Source organism: Rhinoraja longicauda, chromosome 7, assembly GCF_053455715.1.
Source record: "Rhinoraja longicauda isolate Sanriku21f chromosome 7, sRhiLon1.1, whole genome shotgun sequence".
NCBI lineage: Eukaryota > Metazoa > Chordata > Chondrichthyes > Rajiformes > Arhynchobatidae > Rhinoraja > Rhinoraja longicauda.
In genome coordinates, this window is record NC_135959.1 from 10,362,849 (window position 1) to 10,382,834 (window position 19,986).

At 47.2% G+C, this 19,986-nt stretch overlaps 1 protein-coding gene across 1 annotated transcript in view; it reads left to right on the top strand.

Moving 5' to 3' along the window:
• The window catches only part of slc9a7 (solute carrier family 9 member 7), a 159,857-nt gene that overhangs the window by 55,566 nt on the left and 84,305 nt on the right, over positions 1–19,986 (top strand). Inside the window, exons 5-6 of the mRNA XM_078402083.1 lie at positions 7,405–7,607; positions 12,115–12,192. Coding sequence (XP_078258209.1) covers positions 7,405–7,607; positions 12,115–12,192 — 281 coding nt within the window. The remainder of the gene's footprint in view (positions 1–7,404; positions 7,608–12,114; positions 12,193–19,986) is intronic.

Sequence of the window (19,986 nt, forward strand, 5' to 3'; positions counted from 1 at the left end):
CCCCGCAGACAGCAATCACCACTTCAGGTAGACAATCGACAATAGGTGCAGGAGGAAGCCATTCGGCCCTTCGAGCCAGCACCGGCATTCAATGTGATCATGGCTGATCATTCTCAATCAGTACCCCGTTCCTGCCTTCTCCCCATACCCTCTGACTCCGCTATCCTTAAGAGCTCTATCCAGCTCTCTCTTGAATGCATTCAGAGAATTGGCCTCCACTGCCTTCTGAGGCAGAGAATTCCACAGATTCACAACTCTCTGACTGAAAAAGTTTTTCCTCATCTCAGTTCTAAATGGCCTACCCTTTATTCTTAAACTGTGGCCCCTGGTTCTGGACTCCCCCAACATTGGGAACATGTTTCCTGCCTCTAACGTGTCCAACCCCTTAATAATCTTATACGTTTCGATAAGATCCCCTCTCATCCATCTAAATTTAGGTAGCATCCTAGTCCACCTGCAAGCTCTGACGTTTGCGCAGTCCACGATTCCACCCAATATTTAGATAGATAGATATGACTTTATTTGAAAGGACAAGTGCCTGAATCTGCAGGAGGTTCTCTTTCACCGAGCTGTTTCACTCATTTACCTGTCAACTATTTCCCCTTCGCCTGTATCTATCACTGTATTTGTTCAGCCTCCACCTCTCTTCTTCACCTTTCTCGTCCCCCCGCTTCTTCTTTCGTCAGAGGGTGGTGAATCTGTGGAATTCTTTGCCGCAGAAAGCTGTGGAGGCCAAGTCAGTGGATATTTTTAAGGCAGAGATAGATAGATTCATGATTAGTACAGGTGTCAGAGATTATGGGGAGAAGGCAGGAAAATGGGGTTTGGAGGGGAGAGATAGATCAGCCATGATTGAATGACGGAGTAGGCTTGATGGGCCGAATGGCCTAATTCTACTCCTATCACTGATGACCTTATAACCTCATCCATCTGAAGAAGGGTCCCGACCTGAAACGTCAGCTGCCCATTCCCTCCACAGATGCTGCCTGATGCACTGAGTTTAGTTTAGTGATTCAGTGTGGAAACAGGCCCTTCAGCCCACTGAGTCCGTACCGACCAGCGAACCCCACACACTAACAATATCCTACACACACTAGGGACAATTTACATTTATACCAAGCCAATTAACCTACAATCCTGTACGTCTTTGGAGTGTGGGAGAAAACCGAAGACCTCGGAGAAAACCCACGCAGGTCACGGGGGAAACGTACAAACTCCGCGCAGACAGCACCTGTAGTCAGGGTCTCGGGTGCTGTAAGGCAGCAACTCTACTGCTGCACTAGCGTGTCACCCTCCAGCTCCCCCAGCTCTTGTGTTCAGCTCCCGTTTCCAGTATCTGTAGTTTCTTGTGTCTCGTCTAGTTATCTGCTGGTTTAAACTTGATGCAACAGCAGACGCTAGTAGAGCTGTATTGGATTGATAGCCCTCCCCATTCGGGTCTTAAAATACATTTGTATTAGTGTCATTTTTAAGTCACAACACTGTACCCACCCCTCCCCGATACAAGCAGGATCTTAATCAGCAGTAATGTGGTTTCTGGAGAAAGTCTGTGTGAAATGTTTGGTGCAGGTGATAAGTACATTTCTTATTCCTTTGTCAGAATAAACAAAGGAGGCTTGGTGGTTACGTCATTTGTCTGTAAGCCTTTGGTGTTTTGTAGGTAAATGGTGCAGGAAGTATTCTTAGAACGGAAGTGAAATCAAATAGTGGTCACATGGCAGTGAGGTAAAGACTGAAAACTTGACACTGGGTCTCACACAGGCACGTCGTTGTAATGCCCGCACTTGCATTATTTCCTTCAATAGACAATAGGTGCAGGAGGAGGCCATTCGGCCCTTCGAGCCAGCACCGCCATTCAATGTGATCATGGCTGATCATTCTCAATCAGTACCCAGTTCCTGCCTTCTCCCCATACACCCTGACTCCGCTATCCTTAAGGGCTCTATCCAGCTCTCTCTTGAATGCATTCAGAGAATTGGCCTCCACTGCCTTCTGAGGCAGAGAATTCCACAGATTCACAACTCTCTGACTGAAAAAGTTTTTTCTCATCTCAGTTCTAAATGGCCTACCCCTTATTCTTAAACTGTGGCCCCTTGTTCTGGACTCCCCCAACATTGGGAACATGTTTCCTGCCTCTAACGTGTCCAACCCCTTAATAATCTTATACATTTCGATAAGATCTCCTCTCATCATTCTAAATTCCAGTGTATACAAGCCTAGTCGCTCCAGTCTTTCAACATATGATAGTCCCGCCATTCCGGGAATGAACCTAGTAATCCTACGCTGCACGCCCTTCGTAACTTAAACTCTCTCCCCTCCAAAAACAGACTCACTCAATGATTAAAGAAATACACAAAACACTGGAGTAACTCAACGGCAAGTAACCCTTGCATCCCCTCTCTCTCCGTCCCTCGCCCACCCTAGGCATCGTACTAGTTTCACTGTCGTCCTGTTCAGTTTCATTGTCTATATAACTTGTTGTCACATTATCAACTCGCTATCACTCCAAAGACGTACAGGTTTGTAGGTTAATTGGCTTGGTATAAATGTAAAATTGTCCCTGGTGTGCGTAGGTTAGTGTTAGTGTGCAAGGATTGCTGGTCGGAGCGGGCTTGGTGGGCTGGAGGGCTTGTTTCCGCGCTCTTCTCTAAACTAAACAATTAAACTAAACCTCGCCCCCCCAACCAACAATGGACCATTGTGGGCTCCACCATTCCTTGATCATCATTATGTTTTTGAATATATTTCATTCATTGACTCTATATCTCTCTCTATCACCATTTATATATCTCAATTTCCTTTTCCCTGACTCTCGATCTGAAGACTGACTCCCCCCCCCCCCCCCCCCCCTCCTCCCCAATCTTTGCACATTCCCAATCCTGGACTTTCCACTCGTTACTTTAATTTCATGTTTCATGTACCTAGTTGTATTTTATGACCTTTGGCAGACCAATTTCCCTCCTGGGATAAATAAAGTTCTTTCATATAGTATCGTGTAAGGTTCGTAAGTGAGACCATCCTGATGGATCCATTGTTTCAACCTGCTCTTGCCCTTTCTCGTTTCTACTTTTGTGCAGTCCCTTCGCACTTCGAATAGCAGTGGGTGTCACAAATACGTTAGTTGCCTGGCCCAACCAGCTAGACATTACTTTAGCGATACAGTGTGGAAACAGGTCCTTTGGCTCACCGAGTCCATGCAGATCAGCAATCAACCCATATACTAGCACTATCCCACACACTGGGGACAATCTACAATTTTTACCAATTTACTAAGCGAATTAACCTACAAACCTAAAGGTAGACACACAATGCTGGAGTAACTCAGTGGGTCATGCAGCATCTCGGGAGAGAAGGAATGGGTGATGTTTCGGGTCGAGACCCTTCTTCAGACTGATGTCAGGGGAGGGAGCGGGACAAAGATAGGATGTAGTCTACAAACCTACTGACTCCCATAGCTATCTTGACTACACTTCTTCCCACACAGTTTTCTGCAAAGACTATCCCCTACTCCCAATTCCTCTGTCTATGCCGCAACTGCGTCCAGGATGAGATGTTCCATACAAGGGCGTAGGAGATGTCCTCATTCTTTAGGAAATGGGGGTTCCCCCCTTCCATTATAGATTAGGCTCTCACTAGGGTCTCCTCGACGTGTCGCAGCTCCGCTCTTGCCCCCCCCTCCCCTATTCGCAACAAGGACAGAGTCCCCCTTGTCCTCACCTTCCACCCCATCAGCCATCGCAAACAACATATTATCCTCCAACATTTCCGCCACCTCCAATGGGATCCCACTACTGGCCACATCTTCCCATCTCCACCCCTTTCTGCTTTCCGCTGAGACCGTTCTCTCCAAAACTCCTTGGTCCAATCGTCCCTTCCCACCTGAACCACCCCCTCCCCAGGTACTTTCCCCTGAAAGTGCTGGAGATGCAACACCTGTCCCTTTACCTTCCCCCTTGACTCCATCCAAGGACCCAAACAATATTTCCAGGTGAGGTAGAGGTTCACCTGCATCTCCTTCAGCCTCATCTACGGTACCCGCTGTTCCAGGTGTCAACTTCTCTACATCGACGAGACCAAGCGCAGACTCGGCGATCATTTCTCTGAACACCTCCGCTCAGTCCGTCTTAACCAACCTGATCTCCCGGTTTCTCAGCACTTCAACTCACCTCCCATTCCCTATCTGACCTTTCTGCCCTGGGCCTCCTCCATTGTCAGAGTGAGGCCCAACGCAAATTGGAGGAACAGCACCTCATATTTCGCTTGGTTAGTTTACACCCCAGCGGTATGAACATTGACTTCTCTAACTTCAGATAGTCCCTGCTTTCCCTCTCTATCCCCTCCCCTTCCCAGTTCTCCCACTAGTCTTCCTGTTTCTGATTACATCCTATCTTTGTCCCGCCCCCTCCCCTGACATCAGTCTGAAGAAGGGTCTCGACCCAAACATCACCCATTCCTTCTCTCCCGAGATGTTGCCTGACCCGCTGAGTTACTCCAGCATTGTGTGTCTACCTTCGATTTTAACCAGCATCTGCAGTTTTTTTCCCTACACAACCTGCACGTCTTTGGAGTGTGGAGGAAACCAGAGCACCCTGGGAAAGCCCACACGGTCACGGGGAGAACGTACAAACTCCGTACAGACAGCACCCATAGTCAGGATCAAACCCGGGTCTCAGACGCTTTAAGGCAGCAACTCTACCGCTGCGCCAAAGTGCCACCCTAAAGTAGATGACAGAGATTTCTCGCATCCACTTTATTCCCCTCCCCCCTCACACACACATTTACCTTCAGTGTGAAGAAGGGTTCCGACCCGAAACGCCGCCCATTCATTTTCTCCGGAGATGCTGCCTGACCTGATGAGTTACCCCAGCATCTTGTGTCGATTAAAGATTTAAAACTGTCATCCCGGCCAGATTTTCCTTTGATGTCGCAAGGTGTCTTTATGCTGCTCTTGCCATCTGTCAGCTCCCCGCAGCTGTCTTCTCTTTGGATTTCTTCCAGACCTGGCAGGAAGCCATCCCCTGCATTGAGGATGTCAAGTCATGGGCGGTGTGTGCCCGCGTGACTGCTTCTCCTCGTCCTTGCAGTTCATGTTGAGGATATTGGTGGCGCTGGCAAAGCCAACATTTACTACCCCAGAAAGACACAAAAATCAGCGGGTCAGGCGGCATCTCTGGAAAAAAGGAATTGGTGGCGTTTCAGATCGAAACCCTTCTTCAGATTGAGAGTCGGGGGGGGTATCTGGAGGTATGAAAAGATTCAGAGCAAATCAGAGCCGGCACTGATGACCAAGGAAAGGTGGAGACCACAATGGTCCATTGTTGGGTGTGGAAGAGTTTAATGTGTGCAGTTTAATGTGGGTAAGTGTGAGGTTATCCACTTTGGTGGTAAGAATAGGAAGGCAGAGTATTATCTGAATGGTGTCAAGTTAGGAACAAGGGACGTACAACGAGATCTGGGTGTCCTAGTGCATCAGTCACTGAAAGGAAGCATGCAGGTATAGCAGGCAGTGAAGAAAGCCAATGGAATGTTGGCCTTCATAACAAGAGGAGTTGAGTATAGGAGCAAAGAGGTCCTTCTGCAGTTGTACAGGGCCCTAGTGAGACCGCACCTGGAGTACTGTGTGCAGTTTTGGTCTCCAAATTTGAGGAAGGATATTCTTGCTATTGAGGGCGTGCAGCGTAGGTTTACTAGGTTTATTCCCGGAATGGCGGGACTATCATATGTTGAAAGACTGGAGCGGCTCGGCTTGTATACACTGGAATTCAGAAGGATGAGAGGAGATCTTATCCAATGTTGGGGGAGTCCAGAACAAGGGGCCACAGTTTAAGAATAAGGGGTAGGCCATTTAGAACTGAGATGAGGAAAAACCTTTTCAGTCAGAGAGTTATGAATCTGTGGAATTGTCTGCCTCAGAAGGCAGTGGAGGCCAATTCTCTGAATGCATTCAAGAGAGAGCTAGATAGAGCTCTTAAGGATAGCGGAGTCAGGGGGTATGGGGAGAAGGCAGGAACGGGGTACTGATTGAGAATGATCAGCCATGATCACATTGAATGGCGGTGCTGCCTCGAAGGGCCGAATGGCCTCCTCCTGCACCTATTGTCTATTGTCTAAGAGGTGGTAATGAAGGTATAAATGGATGCGAACAGGAGAACTGGCAGGATGATTAGGGTGGGGGAGGGGTGGAGAGAGAAGGAATGCAGGGGTTACTTCAAATGAGAGAAATCAAAATTCATATCACCAGGTATGACATGAGGTGCTGTTCTTCCAGTTTGCGCTGGGCCTCACTCTGACAGTAGAAGAGGCCCAGTGCAGAAAAGTCAGACTGGGAAGGGGAGTGTACAATTTGTAGCTTATCAATCACAAAATTACAGCATTAAAAATCAGATTAAATCATTCAAAGGCAAAATTAAAGCATGAAATATAATATTTTGGGGCCCTGTCACAATTTCAATTCTTCGCCATGGCCCACCCAAGTTTGGGAATCAGCACTGTAGATTGATGGTAATGCTGCAGAATGGGACACAGGAGCAATTGGTATTGTTGCTGTTATTGTAGTAATCCTAACGTACACCCAAGCATTCCCAGAGCTGATTCATTGATTGAAAAATACAGCATGGACACGGGGCCTTTGGCCTACCGACTCCACGCCGACCATCGATCACCGTTCACGCTAGTCCTGTTGTTATCCCACTTTTGCATTCACTCCCGACACACTCGGGGCGGTTTACAGAGGCAAATTAACCTGCACACCCGTATATCTCTGGGATGTGGACGGAAAGGAGAGCACCCAGAGGAAACGTGCGCGGTGAGAAGGAGAACGTGCAATCACCGCACGGCCAGCACCCGAGGTCAGGATCAAAACCAGGTCTCTGGAACTGTGAGGCAGCAGGTCTACCAACTGCTCTTCCATGTTTACAGGCAACTGCTCTTCCATGTTTACAGGCAAATTAACTGACTGACCTGGACATCCATAGGATGTGGGAATGAACTGGTTACAGGGAGAAAGTGGAATTCATCACCAAAGAAGGCTGTGGAGGCCAAGTCAGTGGATCTTTTGAAGACAAGAGATAGATAGATTCTTGATCAGTACAGGTGTCGGGGTTGTAGGGAGAAGGCAGTAGAATGGGTTTGAGAGCGAGAGATAGATCGTCCATGATTGAATGGCGGAGTGGACTTGATGGGCTGAATGGCCTAATTCTGCTCCTATAATCTTATGAACTAATGAAAGTGCACACACCGTACGGACTGCACCCGAAGTTCGGATCGAACCTGGAGCTCTGGCACTGTGAAGCAGCAGTTCTACCAGCGGCACCATTGTGCCGCCTTGACAAAACATTTTGTTTTAAAATGTGCCATGTAATAAACACAGGCTCTTTAACAGTCCGTGTTGTGTTTTGTTTTCAGGGCTACTAGTGGGGGTGATCCTAAGATACGGCATCCCATCCACCAACAGCCATGGCAAGATTCCTGTTGGCTGTGCACTGCAGGACAAGGCAGTGAGCACACTCTTGGTCAACGTCAGTGGGAAGTTCTACGAATATTCCTTGAAAGGGGAAGTTAATTCTGCGCAAATAAACAACGTGGAACAGGATGACATGTTGAGGAAGGTAAGCAGTTTTGTATTCTTTGGGGTATGGGAGCATCGTGGTTTTTTTGTGATTGATTGGAGATACAGACCCTTCGGCCCAGCGAGTCCACGCCGACCATCGATCGACTATCCCGCTCAAGCTAGTTCCATGTTGTCCCACTTTCTCGTCCACTCCCTTCACACCAGGGACAATTTAAAGAGGCCAATGAACCTACAATCCCACACGTCTTTGGGATGTGGGAGGACATTTAGAGCACCTGGAGGAAACCCACGTAGTCAGAAGCAGAATGTGTACATTCCACGTGGACATCACCTGATGTCAGGATCGAACCCGGGTCTCTGGAGCTGTGAGGCAGCAGCTCTTCCCTATTTACCGCAACCAGTGCTTTTAAGAAGGGGTCCCAAATTGTTTGTTCTTAAGGGGAACTTTCACAACCAAATTTGAGACGTTTGTATTCCAAAAGAGCCTGCCAAACAACAGAATTTGACGTGGTTGGCTATTGCTATTAAATACGCACTGACCGGAACACTTACTCTTTTCTCCTTCATCCCTTCTTTAAAATCAAATTTGTAGCAGAAAGCTGGGTTTGTTCCTGAATGGTATGTTCAATGTTATAGAGTCATAGAGTTAAACAGTGTGGAAACAGGCCCTTCGGCCCACCTTGTCCACACCGGCCAACGTGCCCCATCTGCACTAGTCCAACCTGCCTGAGCTTGGTCCATATCCCTCCAAACCTGTCCTTTCCATGTACCTGTCCAACTGTTTCTTAAACGTTGGGATAATCCCAGCCTCAACTACCTCATCTGGCAGCTGCCCCATCTGCTTGTTCAGAAATGTGCGTTTAAATTGGTCAAAATGACTTTTCACATGGAGTTAACTGCGATTTCACTCCAACGTCTTGCCACATTGTCCATAAAAGATCAGAAGCTCTTTGTGTTGCGAATCACTTTGAACATGAACTTCGTGATCTAGATACCTGCATCAACCACTCTGTTAGATAGATATCACTGTTGTCGGTTTGAAGAAGGGTCACAACCCGAATTGTCGCCCATCAGAGATGCTGCCAGACCCGCTGAGTTACTCCAGCACTTTGTATCTATCTCCGATACCCCACGTGCAGCCTCACCGACGTCCAATAGAACTGCCACATTACATCCCAATTTCTATACTTGACGGTAGACACAGAATGCTGGAATAACTCAGCGGGACAGGCCGCATCTCTGGAGAGAAGGAATGGGTGACGTTTCGGGTCGAGACCCTTCTTCAGACTGATGACAGCGGAGGGGGCGGGACAAAGATAGAATGTAGTCGGAGACAGGAAGACTAGTGGGAGAACTGGGAAGGGGGAGGGGATAGAGAGGGAAAGCAAGGGCTATCTGAAGTTAGAGAAGTCACTGTTCATACTGCTGTGGTGAAAAGCACCCAAGCGAAATATGAGATGTTTTCCCTCCAATTTCTGCTTGGCCTCACTTTGACAATGGAGGAGGCCCAGGACAGAAAGGTCAGATTGGGAATGGGAGGGGGAGTTGAAGTGCTGAGCCACTGGGAGATCAGGTAGGTTAAAATGGACTGAGCGGAGGTGTTCAGCGAAACGATCGCCGAGCCTGCGCTTGATCTCGCCGATGTAGAGAAGCTAACACCTGGAACAGCGGACACAGTTGATGAGGTTGGAGGAGGTGCAAGTGAACCTCTGCCTCACCTGGAAAGACTGTTTGTGCCCTTGGATGGAGTCGAGGGGGGAGATAAAGGGACAGGTGTTGCATCTCCTGTGGTTGCAAGGGAAAGTGCCTGGGGAGGGGGTGATTTGGGTGGGAAGGGACGAGTTGACCAGGGAGTGTCAGAGGGAACGATCTCTGCGGTAAGCAGAAAGGAGTGGAGATGGGAAGATGTAGCCAGTAGTGGGATCCCGTTGGAGGTGGCAAAAGTGTTGGAGGATTATATGCTGTATGCGACGGCTGATGGGGTAGAAGTTGCGGACAAAGGGGACTTTGTTCTTGTTACGAATGTGGGGAGGAGGAGCAAGAGCAGAGCTTTGCAACTTTGTTCCCTAACTAATAATTGTAGCTGGGCTAATTGCTGATCTAAAATCTGAGGTTGATGGGAATGATGATGATACTTGATGATTCTTGTTTGTCACTTGTACCTGCAGTTAAATTCTTTGTTTTTACCTACAAAGTACACAAAACAGTGGCCACAAATGTACTGAGAAAGTTACAAAAATACTCATCCCTTCTTTGTTCATCCCACCCCCCCTCCCATGTCAGGTCCCCTTTGGTTCTTGCCCCCCCCCCCCCTTTGTTCTCGGGTTTGGGTGGCATGGTAGCATAGCAGTAGAGCTACTGCCTGACAGCGCCAGAGACCCGGGTTCAGTCCTGACCACGGGTGCTTGTCTGTATGGAGTTTGTACGTTCTTCCCATGACCTGCATGGGTTTTCTCCGAGATCTTCAGTTTTCGCCCACACTCCAAAGACGCACAGGTTTGCAGGTTAATTGGCTTGGTGCAAATGTAAAATTGTCCCCAGTATGTGTAGGGTGGTGTTGATGTGCGGGGATTGCTAGTCGGTGGGGCCTCAGTGGGCCGAAGGGCCTGTTTCCGCACTGTATCTCCAAACTAAACTAAAGTACTCATCACTTCTTCGTCCCCCCTCCCACGCCAGGTCCCCCTTTGTTCTTGGGTTTGGTTATTCAAATATGTTAAGGGACATGCTTGAAAATGTAGTGGGGGAAACCCGATATCATGGGCAGACATGGCAGGCTTGAACAAGGAGGTGGCGGCCTACTCTTTGCCACCACCACCTCCTGACCCCGGGTCCCTCACATCCAATGTTGGAAGTGCATGTGTTCATTCGTGATCAGTGTCCATGAGTGAGCCATTGGCTGCACTGTCGTATCGGAAGAGCAGTCAGGTGATTAATCTTGTGAAGACCTGGGGCAAGCAAGGGGTTTCACATCACCAGAGGTTTGGGTTTTTACACGAGAAGTTAGATTTGAAGGGAAGTGGATATCCCCTAACAGTCCGTAAGAAACTAGGAAGGCATCGTAACGAGTAGCTAAAACCAACTTCCTCTTTTTCTGGCCCAGAGCTCTTATAGAGTTACAAAGTGGTAATTTTCTAGTACTTGGCTGAGTTGGGCATTTACAGCATGTTTAGTTTTTTTTCGTTTTTAGTTCAGAGATACAGCGCGGAAACAGGCCCTTCATCCCACCGAGTCTGCGTCGAACAGCGATCCCCGCACATTAACACTATCTTATACACACTCAGGACGATTTACCCTTATACCAAGCCAATTAACCTACATACCTGTACGTCTTTGGAGTGTGGGAGGAAACCGAAGATCTCGGAGAAAACCCACATGGTCAGGGGGAGAACGTACAAACTCCATACAGACAGCGTCCGTAGTAGGGATCGATCCCAGGTCTCCGGCGCTGCAAGCGCTGTAAGGCAGCAACTCTACCGCTGCGCCACCGTGCCATCCATGAGTTGGACCGAAGGAACTGTGAGAGGGCGGGAGCCCATCAAGCCACAGAGGGCTCCATTGTGAATCTCATTATTTTAAGTATCCCATTATAGGATTGGTTTTGGTTTATTATTGCCATGTGTACCAAGATAGAGTGCAAAATACTGTTTTGTGTACAATCCAGTCAAATCAGGCCATACATGCTTAATTAAGGCTGGGTCTCTGTTCCTTGGAGCGCAGGAGGATGAGGGGTAATCTTATTGAAGTGTATAAAATCATGAGAGGAACAGATCGGGAAGATGCAGAAGGGTTTCGACCCGAAACGTCACCCATTCCTTCTCTCCTGAGATGCTGCCTGACCCGCTGAGTTACTCCAGCATTTTGTGTCTCCCTTCATATTGTGAGTGAGAGTATTTTGGATGAGATCTGGAGAGCTTGTGGCAAGTTTAGTTTAGTTCAGAGATACAACGCGGAAACAGGCACTTCGGCCCACCGAGTCTGAGCCGACCTGCGATCCCCGCACGCTAACACCTACACGCTCTAGGGACAATTTTCAATTATAGCCAATTAACCCACAAACCTGTACGACTTTGGAGTGTGGGAGGAAACCGGAGATCCTGGAGAAAACCCAGGCAGGTCACGGGAAGAACGTACAAACTCCATACAGACAGTACCCGTGGTCAGGATTGAACCCGGGTCTCTGACGCTGTGAGGCATCAACTCTACCGCTGCGTTGAAGTATGACTATTCTAGATATCACTTGGAGTACTTCTTGATTAGTACGGGTGTCAGGGGTCATGGGGAGAAGGCAGGAGAATGGGGTTAGGAGGGAGAGATAGATCAGCCATGATTGAATGGCGGAGTAGACTTGATGGGCCGAATGGCCTAATTCTATTCCTATCACATGACCTTATGATGTGTGTGCATTTTATATGGATCCCTGTTTTTGCAATGACTGCCCGTTAGCTCTGCTGTCCATGTGACATTGAATGCTCCCAGTAGAAATGCCGTGAGACAGGGATTGTTCTGTCTTTCCTCAAACCTGCTTTCGTTGTTGTTGTTTGCAGGTAACCTTTGACCCGGATGTCTTTTTCAACATTTTGCTACCTCCAATCATATTCTATGCAGGATACAGCCTCAAAAAGGTAAGAAATTATGAAGAACACTCCTTCACAAGCTGGTTTCTTTCTGTTATTTGAGGAAGAGAAACTAGACAAATTTTAAGCGAGCAAAGTCGAATTACAGTCTGTCTTATTTCCTCATTCTTTTAATTTTGTTATTTTTTACCCTTTCCATGGATAGATTTCACAGTCTCAACAGGAAAAGTTGCTTGGCGTTTATGTTTGCCACGTCAATTTGTCGGCAAGGGCAAGTTGGGCCCAAGAGTCTGTTTCCGTGCTGTATGGCTCTATGACTCCTTTATCAGAATAGCAGGCAGTGGCGAGTGGAGTGCCGCAAGGCTCGGTGCTGAGGCCGCAACTATTTACAATATATATTAATGATTTGGATGATGGAATTAGAAGTAACACTAGCAAGTTTGCAGATGACACAAAGCTGGGTGGCAGTGTGAACTGCGAAGAGGATGTTAGGAGGTTGCCGGGTGACTTGGACAGGTTGAGTGAATGGGCAGATGCATGGCAGATGCAATATAATATAGATAAATGTGAGGTTATCCACTTTGGTAGCAAAAACAAGGAGGCAGATTATTATCTCGATGGTGTCAGTTTAGGTAAAAGGGAAGTGCAACGAGACCTGGGTGTCCTTGTACACCAGTCACTGAAAGTAAGCGTGCAGGTGCAGCAGGCAGTGAAAAAAACTAATAGCATGTTGGCCTTCATAATGAGAGGATTTGAGTACAGGAGCAAAGAGGTTCATCTGCAGTTGTATAGGGCCCTGGTGAGATCACATCTGGAGTATTGTGTGCAGTTTTGGTCTCCTAATTTGAAGAAGGACATCCTTGCTATTGAGGCAGTGCAGGGTAGGTTCACGAGGTTAATCCCCGAGATGGCGGGACTGTCATATGAGGAAAGACTGGAAAGACTTGTATTCACTGGAATTTAGAAGGATAAGAGAGGATCTTATAGACAATAGACAATAGACAATAGGTGCAGGAGTAGGCCATTCAGCCCTTCGAGCCAGCACCGCCATTCAATGCGATCATGGCTGATCACTCTCAATCAGTACCCCGTTCCTGCCTTCTCCCCATACCCCCTCACTCCGCTATCCTTAAGAGCTCTATCCAGCTCTCTCTTGAAAGCATCCAACGAACTGGCCTCCACTGCCTTCTGAGGCAGAGAATTCCACACCTTCACCACCCTCTGACTGAAAAAGTTCTTCCTCATCTCCGTTCTAAATGGCCTACCCCTTATTCTTAAACTGTGGCCCCTTGTTCTGGACTCCCCCAACATTGGGAACATGTTATCTGCCTCTAATGTGTCCAATCCCCTAATTATCTTATATGTTTCAATAAGATCCCCCCTCATCCTTCTAAATTCCAGTGTATACAAGCCCAATCGCTCCAGCCTTTCAACATACGACAGTCCCGCCATTCCGGGAATTAACCTAGTGAACCTACGCTGCACGCCCTCCACAGCAAGAATATCCTTCCTCAAATTTGGAGACCAAAACTGCACACAGTACTCCAGGTGCGGTCTCACCAGGGCCCGGTACAACTGTAGAAGGACCTCTTTGCTCCTATACTCAACTCCTCTTGTTACGAAGGCCAACATTCCATTGGCTTTCTTCACTGCCTGCTGTACCTGCATGCTTCCTTTCATTGACTGATGCACTAGGACACCCAGATCTCGTTGAACTCCCCCTCCTCCTAACTTGACACCATTCAGATAATAATCTGCCTTTCTATTCTTACTTCCAAAGTGAATAACCTCACACTTATCTACATTAAACTGCATCTGCCATGTATCCGCCCACTCACACAACCTGTCCAAGTCACCCTGCAGCCTTATTGCATCTTCCACACAATTCACACTACCCCCCAACTTAGTATCATCTGCAAATTTGCTAATGGTACTTTTAATCCCTTCGTCTAAGTCATTAATGTATATCGTAAATAGCTGGGGTCCCAGCACCGAACCTTGCGGTACCCCACTGGTCACTGCCTGCCATTCCGAAAGGGACCCATTTATCCCCACTCTTTGCTTTCTGTCTGTCAACCAATTTTCTATCCATGTCAGTACCCTACCCCCAATACCATGTGCCCTAATTTTGCCCACTAATCTCCTATGTGGGACCTTGTCGAAGGCTTTCTGAAAGTCGAGGTACACCACATCCACTGACTCTCCCTTGTCAATTTTCCTAGTTACATCCTCAAAAAATTCCAGTAGATTTGTCAAGCATGATTTCCCCTTCGTAAATCCATGCTGACTCGGAATGATCCCGTTACTGCTATCCAAATGCTCAGCAATTTCGTCTTTTATAATTGACTCCAGCATCTTCCCCACCACTGATGTCAGACTAACTGGTCTATAATTACCCGTTTTCTCTCTCCCTCCTTTCTTAAAAAGTGGGATAACATTTGCTATCCTCCAATCCACAGGAACTGATCCTGAATCTATAGAACATTGAAAAATGATCTCCAATGCTTCCACTATTTCTAGAGCCACCTCCTTAAGTACTCTGGGATGCAGACCATCAGGCCCTGGGGATTTATCAGCCTTCAGTCCCATCAGTCTACCCAAAACCATTTCCTGCCTAATGTGGATTTCCTTCAGTTCCTCCATCACCCTAGGTTCTCCGGCCCCTAGAACATTTGGGAGATTGTGTGTATCTTCCTCAGTGAAGACAGATCCAAAGTAACGGTTTAACTCGTCTGCCATTTCTTTGTTCCCCATAATAAATTCCCCTGCTTCTGTCTTCAAGGGACCCACATTTGCCTTGACTGTTTTTTTCCTCTTCACGTACCTAAAAAAACTTTTGCTATCCTCCTTTATATTATTGGCTAGTTTACCCTCGTACCTCATCTTTTCTCCCCGTATTGCCTTTTTAGTTAACTTTTGTTGCTCTTTAAAAGAGTCCCAATCCTCTGTCTTCCCACTCTTCTTTGCTATGTTATACTTCCTCTCCTTAATTTTTATGCTGTCCCTGACTTCCCTTGTCAGCCACAGGTGTCTCTTACTCCCCTTAGAGTCTTTCCACCTCTTTGGAATAAATTGATCCTGCAACCTCTGCATTATTCCCAGGAATACCTGCCATTGCTGTTCTACCGTCTTCCCTGCTAGGGCCTCCTTCCAGTCAATTTTGGCCAGCTCCCGCCTCATGCCTCTGTAATCCCCTTTGCTATACTGTAATACCGACACTTCCGATTTTCCCTTCTGCCTTTCCATTTGCAGAGTAAAACTTATCATGTTGTGATCACTGCCTCCTAATGGCTCTTTTACCTCTAGTCCCCTTATCAGATCAGGATCATTACACAACACTAAATCCAGAATTGCCTTCTCCCTGGTAGGCTCCAGTACAAGCTGTTCTAAGAATCCATCTCGAAGGCACTCTACAAACTCTCTTTCCTGGGGTCCATTTCCAACCTGATTTTCCCAGTCTACCTGCATGTTGAAATCTCCCATAACCACCGTAGCATTACATTTTTGACACGCCAATTTTATCTCCTGATTCAACTTGCACCCTATGTCGAGGCTACTGTTTGGGGGCCTATAGATAACTCCCATTAGGGTCTTTTTACCCTTACAATTTCTCATTTCTATCCATACTGATTCAACATCTCCTGATTCTATGTCACCCCTTGCAAGGGAATGAATATCATTCCTTACCATCAGAGCAACCCCACCCCCTCTGCCCACCTGTCTGTCTTTTCTATACGTTGTGTACCCCTGAATATTCAGTTCCCAGCCCTGGTCCTCTTGTAGCCATGTCTCAGTGATCCCTACAACATCATACTTGCCCATGACTAACTGAGCCTCAAGCTCATCCACTTTATTTTTTATACTACGCGCATTTAAGTACAACACTTTAACTTCTGTATTTATAGAAACGTATTAAATTATAAAAGGATTGGACAAGTTAGATGCAGGAAAAATGTTCCCAATGTTGGGGGAGTCCAGAATCAGGGGCCACAGTCCAAGAATAAAGGGGAGGCCATTTAAAACTGAGTTGAGAAGAAACCTTTTCAACCAGAGTTGTGAATTTGTGGAATTCTCTGTCACAGAAGGCAGTGGAGGCCAATTCACTGGATGAATTTAAAAGAGAGTTAGACAGAGTTCTAGGGGCTAGTGGATTCTAGGGATATGGGGAGAAGGCAGGCACAGGTTACTAATATATATTCCTTTATTCGTCCCGCACCGGGGAAATTTAGTGTTGCAGCAGCAAAGTGGATAGCAAGAGAGCAAGAGATCATTCATTATAAATATAAGATACATAAATTGTCATCAGTTTTCTTTGTGTTCTTAACTGTTATTGTTGACTCGTCTGCTGGGAGCGGTGCTGGTTGTGCAGTCTCACAGCAGCGGGAAGGAAGGACCTCCTATATCTCTCCTTCACGCACTTGGGGTGAAGGAGTCTGTCACTGAAGGAGCTATTCAGTGCAGTGACAGTGTCCTGCATGGGGTGGGAGTCGTTGTCCAGCAGCGATGTTAGCTTTGCCATCACCCTCCTCTCTCCCACCACCTGCACTGAGTCAAGGACAGAGCTGGCCTTCCTGACCAGCTTGTCGAGTCTCTTCCCCTCTGCCGCTGAGATGCTGCTGCTCCAGCAGACCACTCCATAGAAAATGGCCGATGCAACCACCGTGTTGTGGAAGGTCCTTAGGAGTCCCCCCCCTGCACTCCAAAGGACCTGAGTCTCCTGAGCAGATAAAGTCTGCTCTGGCCCTTTCTGTATAGCGCATCGGTGTTTTCAGTCCAGTCCAGTTTATTGTTGAGGTAGACACCTAAGTACTTATAAGAATCTACCCTCCCGATGTCCATTCCCTGGATGTTCACCGGTGTCGGGGGGACCTGGCTGCGCCTGCGGAAATCTACCACCATCTCCCTGGTTTTCCCCGCGTTGATCTGGAGGCAGTTCCGCTGGCACCAGTCCACAACCTCCTTGATCAGTTCTCTGTACGCCCTGTCATCGTTGCCCGTGATGAGGCCGACGATGGCAGAGTCGTCAGAGAACTTCTGTAGATATTTGTGGATGATCAGCCATGATCACAATGAACGACGTGCCAGGGGGGGAGGGGAGGGTGGAGAGGGAGGGGTGGGGAGGGGGGGGGGGGAGGAGAGGGGGAGGAGAGAGTGCTGCACCAATGCAGGAGAGGTTTGGGCCCAACAGGTCCACTTGGTCTAGTCTTGCACTAAACGTTAGTCCCTTTATCCTGTATCTGCACTGTGGACGGCTTGATTATAATCATGTATATATAAATAGTCTTCACTGGATAGCACGCAACCTAAACGCTTTTCACTGTACCTCGGTGGACGTGTCCATAATAATAAACGAAACTAAATTTACGAAGGCTTAAGTGCATAACCTTCCAGCTCAGAGGCAAAGATATTCGCACAGAGTCACCGTACTGTATCTGCAGGTCCTTGTTTCCATTGTATTATGAACTGAATATAGGCTGCAGCCCCTCCCCCCCCCCAGTCTGCATTGTTATTAGCTGTAATCTTAATCTCCAAATCGTTCTGAGCACCATAGCTGTGTGTTGCTATCGCCTATAATGCAATTTGCACGTGTTTTCTGGGAACTGAAACACTATCGTGTTATTCCACTTAAACCAGGGATTGTCTTGTGCTGGCCTTCTGGGTGGCCACACTTATGATGTGCCTGCAAAGGGCAAGGTGCCTCCGAGCCTTGCTGGCCAGCTGGCACAGTGGCGTAACTGGTAAAGCTGCTGCCTCACAGTGCCAGAGATCCAGGTTCAATCCTGGCCTCGGGTGTGTTTAGTTTAGATTTAGGTAAGAGATACAGCGCGGAAACAGGCCCTTCGGCCCACCGAGTCCGCACCGACCAGTGATCCCCGCATACTAACACTATCCTAAATATGCTAGGGACAGTTTACATTTGTACCAAACCAAATAACTTGCAAACCTGTACGTCTTTGGAGTGTGGGACGAAACCGAAGATCTCGGAGAAAACCCACTCAGGTCTCCGTACAGACAAGCACCCATAGTCCAGATCAAAGCAGGATCGCTGGGGCTGTAAGGCAGCAGCTCTATCGCTAAGCCACTGTGCCACTCTTATAATAGTGTCTGTGTAGATTGCACGTTCTTCCTGTGACCGCGTAGGTTTCAATAGACAATAGGTGCAGGAGTAGGCCATTCAGCCCTTCGAACCAGCACTGCTGGCTCCTCTAGGTTTCCTCTGGGTGCTCCAGTTTCCTCCCGCATCCCAAAGACGTGAGGGTTTGCTGGTTAATTATCCCAAATGTGTAGGGTGTCCAATCGAGACCAGCAGGCAAGTTTGCTGTGTCATTGAGACTGGCCCTTTTACAGGCAGATCCTTGCTTTAAAGTGGAGACACAGGGAACTGCAGATGCTGGAATCTTGAGCAAAGCACATGGTGTAGGAGGAGCTCAGTGCGTCAGGCAACGTCTGTGGAGGGAATGGACAAATAATGTTTTGGGTCAAGACCCTTGGTCCATTCCCTCCACAGATGCTACCTGACCTTCTGAGTTCCTCCAGCACTTTGTCCTTTCTGTAAAAACCTCCAAGTTCACAAATCCCCCAACGTAATTCTTGGAGCAACACAGTGGAGGCCATTCACCTTGTTGTGTCCATGCTAGCTCCCTGGGAGATAATTCTTCAGCCTCGTTCTTCCCCATCCCCTTATTTCCTCATCCACCTGCAACTAATTATTTCCCACATATTCCCATATCTTCACTTTAATCCTTTCTGGAAATAAGCTATGTGAAGGAGCAATTTAGAATAGCCAATGCACCCACCAACATATCTTTGGGATGTGGACAGAAGTCGGATCACATGGAGTTCAACCTTGCTTTTACTTCAGAGTTAGAACGGCATATTTGTTGTATTGACGCATTTTTATTTTTAAGTATGGATATTGAGCTCTGAGAAACACGATGATCTGTTTCCGAAGCTCGTAGCTTTGCTTCATAAGTTATAGGAGCAGAATTGCTCCTATAACTTATTTGGATGGGCCGTTCCGCCATTTAATCTATCTTTCCTTCGACCTCATTCTCCTGCTTTCTCCCCATAACACCTGACACCCGTGCTAATCAAGAATCTGTCAATCTGTGCCTTACCTAATAACGTCCTCCACAACCGTCTGTGGCAATGAATTCCACAGATTCACGACCCTCTGACCAAAGAAATTCCTTCCCATCTCCTTTCTAAAGGTACGTCCCTTTTTTCTGAGGCTATGGTCTCTGGTCCTCAACTCTTGGACTAGTGGAAACATCCTCTACATCCAAGATAAGCACAAAAAAGCCAGAGTAACTCAGCTGGTCAGGCAGGGAAGGAAGGGGTGATATTTCGGGTCGAGACCCTTCTCTCTTTACATCCATTCTACGCAAGCTTTTTACTATTCTGTAAATTTCAACGAGGTCCGTCCTCATCCTTCTAAACGCCAGCGAGCACAGGTCCAGTGCTGTCAAACGCTCGGCATGAAGAGACACCATGAGATTGAAAAATTTCAATACTGTGTTAAATGTGACTAAAACTAAAAAAAAAGTGCTTGAGATGATAACTAGTTTGTTGAATAACAGAATAATCAAATCATAGATCGTTGCAGCACAGAAGGTGGCTATATGGTCCATTATCTCTTTGAAAGGACTATTCAACTAGTCTCGCATGCACCTCCTTTCCCACAGCCGTGCTATAAAATATTTTACAAAATTATTTATCCAATTCCTTTTTTTAAAAGCAGCGATTAAATCAGCTTTCATTCTCTATTCAGAGATTGCATTTTACCTTTATATAAATATAAAATATAATATTTATATTTTATTTAAATATAATATATGCCAT